Genomic DNA, 7,021 nt, shown 5'->3' with positions numbered 1-7,021 from the left:
TCCTGAACAACATTCAAATTACATAAATTTATCTGGAATTATTTTATTGGATATGATATATAGTTATTTATTTTTATACATTATATGGAAAATAGAATATTTCGTGTAAGAAATTTTAATTAGGATGCTATTATAGAAATCTTGCAAGACTTTCAGGTAAATAATCTTTATAATTTTAAAACAAAATTTTGTACTTTTAATATTAAACTTTTTTTAGTACAAATATGGCTTATAACTTTTATTATTTTTATGTTATGATAAGAAGTTCTTCTTTTATTAAAAAATTCGATTATTAATATGAATAATAACATAATAATTAAGTTATGATTGAAATGAAAAATACATTTATTATATCTTACATGTTTATATTGTGTGTATAATCATTTCAGAGTTTTATCATTCTCGATTTAATAATAAAATAACATATATTGTATAATAGCTATTATTTCTTAAAATAATGTAAAGAAACATATATTAAAATTCAATTTGTCTAAATTTTAATATTTATATTGTAATAAAAATAATTTTCTTACACATATAGCAGTATTTGGTGAGATGTGCAACTGATATAGATAACTTGAAAAATGCAAGTAGTCATTAGTTCAACCAGAATGTTTTTACAGTGAATGAAAAATGAGATATCTAATATGTAACATTTTTTTCAACCATTTGTCAAAGATTGAGTATAGATTAATGTAGAATAAATAATGTTTATGTATGTGTGCTAATTGAAACTCAACATGAAATGCACTGAAGATTGTTACTGTTTTTGCTCGTTCGTATTGTACTATACGAATAAGAATCTCTTGAAAAGTTCCTGACTTTTAGGACACAATATTGAGCCTATTTTACAGTGATTATGGATGCTGGATCCCAACCTGGATGAAAGAGATCAACAGTCAATGGGATGCAGTGTGACGACGATTGGTCTTTCATGTACATTGTTGCCTAGAAACCACGAAATAATAGATTCAAAATACAATATTCTTATTTTCTTTCATTTTAGATTTGTCTTCACGTATGCAATACCCACAAGAAAAAGGACCAACTGCAATTTTGTCTTAACATTACAATCTTGTCCTAGAGTAGAAGGATAACTTATCACCCCATTATTTTTTCGTATATCAGCTGCTATCAACTCTAAGCAACGCTTTTCCTCCACTCTTAATTCCAATATCGATTCTGCAATAAATATAAAAATCGATTTAAATTAACTATAATTTTTTATTTAGTTTTTAAAAAATCCATTTATATATATACACATATAGTATCGTCATTATTCAATTTCTTACCTTTATCAGAAGCTTCAGCGGATAAGAATGTCGATAGGACAGTTCCAGATTCGGAGGTTCCAGAAAATAAATATGGATAACGCCTGAGAAGCAGTTTTGTCAGCAATATATTGCCGCGATTTCCAGCTAAGCTGTTATTAGGTGTACATACAATCTCGTCGTCTGTTCTTCTCACTAATAATACAGACCCGTTATATCTAATCAATTAAAAAAAAAACAATACATAAACATGTAGATAATATCTATCAATATATTTATACATATAATATCACTATAGAATATACCTATTCAATTGTTCTGCTATATTTAAATTAAAATAATCTCTGATTATATTGCGGATTAAACCTTCTAGGGACGGTGACATTGCTTTCATAGCTAATGGAAATATATCATCAAATGTAGCATCTAAAACCTGCAGTAATATAATCTATTAATTTATAGAATTGCATATAGAATTAATTGAACTAAATTTAATACCACCAAGCTCTGAATAGAAGGGTAATTCATAGCAGCCCAGGTAGCGGTATATCCTCCGATGCTCCATCCATACAGGATAATGCGTTTCTCGGGAAACTTTAGACGCTCGATCGCAAAACGCATTATACAATCGATGGCTTTTTCCTCTTGGTCTGGATATGGTGCACCCTTTTTGATTATTATTTATTGTTATACGAAATATAAATCGGCCCCGAAGTAAAAGACTTGCCATTATTCCATACTTAACTTTATATTATAACTTTGTATTTACTGTCTTATATGTGAATAACAATAACTGCAACATTTTGATAGTTTTATTGTTGCAATGATAAAAGTTTTAGGACAGAGCAACAGCAATTCTTCCCCTCGGATTGTATAAAAAAAAAAAAAATATATATATATATAAAATTTATTTCTTTGTGCATATTTCTTACAGTACTGCCGCCGAAACCTGGATGATTCCAGCCTAATACCGAATAACCCTTATTCAAAGGAGTGGATATAATACCTGTTTCATAGAAACCACAATTTCCTTCGCAAGTTATTACTAATATATCGCCATTAGTATTCCTGTGAAAATTGTATATTAGAAAACGGTTTGTAAGATACAAGCTATTAATAAAGTTATTGTTTACATTACTTGTTGCGTCGATCGACGAACATTGTATCAATTTGATTTTTATCAACTGTCACTAGCTTAAATCTTTCTCCGCCTTGTTTTATTAAATCTATCCTTCCCTTCGATAATGTAGAACCTTTGACATAGTGATATAAAATGATCTTAAGTAGTATAAAGATATATGTATATAGATATGCAATAATAATAGTAATATTCTACCAATTGCCCAGCTGATGATAGATACACTGCCAGGATAAATCATTTTGATTGCAACAGTATGCGCTGCTATATGAGAAAGTAATTTACATGGTATGGCAAATAAGAAATCTTTACTACTTTGATGTCTCAGACGCCCGCTAGTTGTTGCAATTTTTCTTAGTGTCAATTTGTCTGCAAATCTGTTACTAAAAAAATATAGATATTTATATATATATATATATATATATAAAATATAATTATATATGTGTGTATGTGTGTGTATAAAAGCTATCTTAAAATCCCTTAGCTTTGATTTAAAAGATCTTAGCGTTAATGTTTGAACTTGATACTTCTTTAATTAAAACATGCAAGCATCAATTTTTTTTCCAATTTTTGATTAAAAATAAATGGAATGTTATTATTAAAATTAAAGTAAACTTTATTAAGGTAACTTTTATTCTCCTGTAATATTTGATATCTTTATAATTAAAAGATTTTTTAAATATTAACTATTAAAAACTTAGAAGTGATGATACTAAAAATTATTCCTATGCATAGTACAATTCATTAAAAAATTTGAAATTGAAATAAAAGTTTGGGATTCTAGGATATCCTATTTAATTATTATTAAAAGAATATATGTCCAACCCTTCTAATCCCGATATATCGAAATCCACAGGCCATGCCCAAAATTCAAAATCATATTTGTGAAGCTCCTGTTTTGTCCTTTCATTGTATTGTAAATGTGCCTCATTTAAAGTTCGTATAAATTTTACATATACTGGATTGTTAACTCTGGAGTAACCACGTGCCGCTAACGAAGCAACGAAAAGTGCACCAGCACCAGCTGCCAATTTACTCAAACAAAAAACATTATCTGTGATGGAATAACCACGTTGATACATAAACGGTACAGCTATGGCAATAAGTGGTGCAGCGTAAAGAGTTATGGACCATATTGCTGCTGTAACAATGTGCAACTGTAACAATGCAAAAACAATTTGTAAGCTTCTTACAATATAATATAGTAATACAAAAATACGATTAAATTGTGGTAAAATTTGAAGATTACGTTTGTACATAAAGACACTTGGAAGATTTTACTCGCATTATAGCAGTAAAATTGCTTAGTAAACTTTCAATAATTTACTTTCTAAATTATTTCGCGAAATACTTACGGAAATCACAATTTGATCGCTCCATCGTTCCAAGTTCTTCGGCTCGTACGATTTCTGTAATTTACATACGCATAACCTCAATTTTAGGCAAATTTTCGCTGAGAGAACGCTGAATAAGTATATTGTATGTATAGGTGCACTTACGTCAACCAGATGACCGATCCATGTTATCTCGCAAATCTTGAAAAGTCGCGGACTGAATGTACACTTCCATAAGGACCTGATCAAAGACATTTTGCACGATCTTCACACAACCAGTTTGATCTTATCGTATACAAATATATATATATATTATACTGCGGAGTTATGATGCGGATCAAATTCTCAGGCCGTACACATAACATCGAGCCGAAACATATCTTTTCTACCTACTATCTACTAGCCTGTACGTCCGTCGAATGAGCGTGACAGCTAGATAGACACGACGGATTAATCCATGTTAAGGAAACTTTTTTTTCATTTCACATTAGCGTAGCAGTCACAGTTGAACTAAAAATCTATCTTTTTCTTTTTTAGATGCAATTTTGTAGTATCTTATTATTTGCTCTGATTGGAAGTTTTAAACAAGCACTTTAGATATGATTGATGCATATATATATATATATTATCGGAACAAGTATAGTTAATATATAATATAATACATTTATACATTTATATATATATCGCCTCTAGATTTTCCAAGGACCATATCATACTATTTCTCTCTATCAATTAACGAAATGTCGAAATTGGATAGATTTTTATAAATTTGGATGAATGTAAATTATCGTCTATTTGTTCTGAAGTAAGCGTAAACGCTATTTTATTGTTTACGATATTTTTAGCATTTACTTTAGCGTTAACGCTACTTTAGCATTTACGCTAATTAATTAAACAACAGTTGCTTAGGCAGCCAAAAGTTTACTTCTCCATTACGACACGATTCAGCGTGTCATTATTTTAAATGTCAAATTTCGCGGTTGACAGAGCTCGAAGATTCCAAGGATGGCGATCTATCGATCGACACCACATGGAAAATAGTGACGTGAACGTAAAATTCGACGAAATTACGTGTAGTTTTGCTTCGAAGCGCGATCTGATGTTCGCAAAATTGTAACTACGCGCCGGTCGATCGAGCGGTCGCGTTGTATGACTTTCGGAACGTCTGCGACGAAGAGAAGAGAGAACTTGCTGTGAAGCAACACGACACAGCAAGCAAAGTGTAGGGAATAGCCGCTAATCGTAGTTACTGGGAAGACGTTTCAACGTGATAACATTGATCGTTCGCAGCAGTTTTTACAACATGTCAGATTGGGACACCGCGCCTATTACGCTGCGTAAACGCGCTCCAAAATCGTCCACACTCAAAACCGAGAAGGTCTGAAAACTCGCAAAATCCGGTGCGCGGTTATCACACGTTAGCACGAGAGATCGCGATGCCCGTACTTTGCGTCGCACGCGATTCTTAACTGTAAGTTTATTATTTACAGGCGGTGAACGATGCACGGCGGCAGGGTTTCACCGTAGAGACACAAGCGAAATGTGAGTAGAAATTTGTTTTTAGATTTTCTTGCATTTTTCCGCGGTTACTTCGGATAATTATTCGTTTCAATGTAAACAAAAACGTGCTCGCCACTTTAAGCGCGACAATTTTGCGTATTCTTATCAATGATAACAGTTATTTCAAGTTACACAATCACACAATTTTTTTAGAATGAAATAGGATTTTACTGCAAAGAGGAATAATAATTACCATGTTACTTCTTTCCTTAAAAATGAAAATATTTAAATTTTACCATAGATTTTTCTTTCTTTCTTCTTCTTTTTTTTCCTATTATTATTAAAGAAGCATATTATCAGAATTATTGTCACGTCATCGTACACACACACACACACACATACACATATATGTTATATCATAGATAAAAATCTTAAGTTAAATATAAAATTGATATGTTTTATGTACAGATTCGATAAATACAAGTATGTGAAGCATCTATTTTAAAGGATAAGTTGATATTTTATTATATTATAAGAATATAACTGAGAGATATAAATAAAAAGCAGAAAGCATCGAACCAAGATTCAAATAATATATTTTTCACATTTCAATAACGTAAAATAATAATATGCTAGATATTTTGTTACTTACCAGAGAAAGATCCAGTTTGTCTTATAATTTTTTTTTTTGTAATAATTTTATCGAAAGTATAATAATACTGAAACTTCTGATTAGGGGGTGGCGGTGCAAACAGACAGCACGTAACCACAAAAAATACAGCTAAATTAGATCGTGAAACAGAAGAATTAAAACATGATCAAATTCCACTTGAACTTGGTAAACTTATCCAACAAGGAAGGCAAAACAAAGGATTATCTCAAAAAGATTTAGCTACAGTAAAGTATTTTTGTCTTTATAATTTGGAGTTATTTATCATTAGGAAAATAAAACAATATACGAATATTTGTTATTATTAATAATCTTTATATGCGTTTTTTTTATAGAAAGTAAACGAAAAGGCACAAGTCATTAATGATTATGAAGCAGGGCGTGGAATACCAAATCAAATGGTCATTGGCAAGATCGAGCGAGTACTTGGAATTAAATTGCGTGGTAAAGATCGCGGCAGACCGTTAACGACCCCCGGGACGAAGAAGTGAATCTCGGGGGGAAACAGTCTACTTTCGATCTTTATATACTATTTCCAAGAAAGAACTATGAGAAAGATGGTAGAATGGAATGCAACAAACAAACCCCTAACCTTCTTTCCTTTGGTTACATTGATATGATAAGAATGGGTTATAATTAACTTGCCTTTATGGTAAAAGAAATATATTTTAGAATATCGTGAATACACGTGTATGTGAAGTAACATACACAGTACATACAATGCATATAGTGTAATATTAAACAAGGCTTATTGAGTTACCTTTGCATAATCATTTACATATTATAGATTTTCAAGTGTACATTACTAATGCTAGTTATGAAATAAGAGCAAAATATGTTTGAATGACAGAATAAAATTCTTAATTTATAATAAAGTATCTGATATTTGTTCATTGAGCATCATAGTACAGAAAATTTGTAATGAAAGATTTTTTTATCAAGAGTTTATAAGATAGGTATAGATAAGATATCCATATTTAAAATAGAAAACATTGTGTATAAATATAAAGAAGACCTATTCAAGTAACACTATGTGTATTAGTATCTTTTATATTATGATGCATGTGTTTTTTACACCATTTTTTTTAGGTAATCTACATATTTAATT

The 7,021-nt window shown here is 30.5% G+C and overlaps 2 protein-coding genes across 6 annotated transcripts; one reads left to right on the top strand and one right to left on the bottom strand.

Annotated features, from left to right (window-relative positions):
- Positions 1 to 327: 327 nt before the first annotated feature.
- Positions 328 to 4,289, bottom strand: LOC138944544 (phosphatidylserine lipase ABHD16A-like). 4 transcript variants are annotated; one of them, XM_070315369.1, is made up of 11 exons: positions 3,909 to 4,289; positions 3,765 to 3,818; positions 3,235 to 3,566; positions 2,608 to 2,786; positions 2,410 to 2,524; positions 2,204 to 2,339; positions 1,770 to 1,937; positions 1,577 to 1,704; positions 1,293 to 1,489; positions 1,034 to 1,182; positions 328 to 948 (listed from the first exon to the last, which is right to left on the bottom strand). In XM_070315369.1, exons 1-11 carry the CDS (start codon positions 3,996 to 3,998, stop codon positions 844 to 846), a joined length of 1,653 nt encoding a protein of 550 aa, XP_070171470.1. In that variant the 5' UTR covers positions 3,999 to 4,289; the 3' UTR covers positions 328 to 843. The 4 variants fall into 4 exon arrangements, with proteins under 4 accessions (XP_070171470.1, XP_070171471.1, XP_070171468.1 ...); XM_070315370.1 differs by having other exon boundaries at positions 1,773 to 1,937; positions 3,909 to 4,288; XM_070315367.1 differs by having other exon boundaries at positions 2,608 to 2,792; positions 3,909 to 4,286.
- Positions 4,290 to 4,748: 459 nt separating this feature from the next.
- On the top strand, positions 4,749 to 6,786 carry LOC138944545 (endothelial differentiation-related factor 1 homolog). 2 transcript variants are annotated; one of them, XM_070315372.1, is made up of 5 exons: positions 4,751 to 5,121; positions 5,234 to 5,285; positions 5,712 to 5,726; positions 5,980 to 6,140; positions 6,249 to 6,784. In XM_070315372.1, the coding sequence occupies exons 1-5, from the start codon at positions 5,047 to 5,049 to the stop codon at positions 6,402 to 6,404; spliced, it is 459 nt and encodes a 152-aa protein (XP_070171473.1). In that variant the 5' UTR covers positions 4,751 to 5,046; the 3' UTR covers positions 6,405 to 6,784. The 2 variants fall into 2 exon arrangements, with proteins under 2 accessions (XP_070171474.1, XP_070171473.1); XM_070315373.1 differs by lacking the exon at positions 5,712 to 5,726 and having other exon boundaries at positions 4,749 to 5,121; positions 6,249 to 6,786.
- The last annotated feature ends 235 nt before the right edge of the window (positions 6,787 to 7,021 follow it).

This window comes from Polyergus mexicanus, unplaced genomic scaffold, assembly GCF_030449975.1.
Source record: "Polyergus mexicanus isolate NDT 795.1 unplaced genomic scaffold, iyPolMexi1.0 SCAF_255, whole genome shotgun sequence".
NCBI lineage: Eukaryota > Metazoa > Arthropoda > Insecta > Hymenoptera > Formicidae > Polyergus > Polyergus mexicanus.
This window is presented reverse-complemented; position numbering and strand designations above follow the sequence as displayed.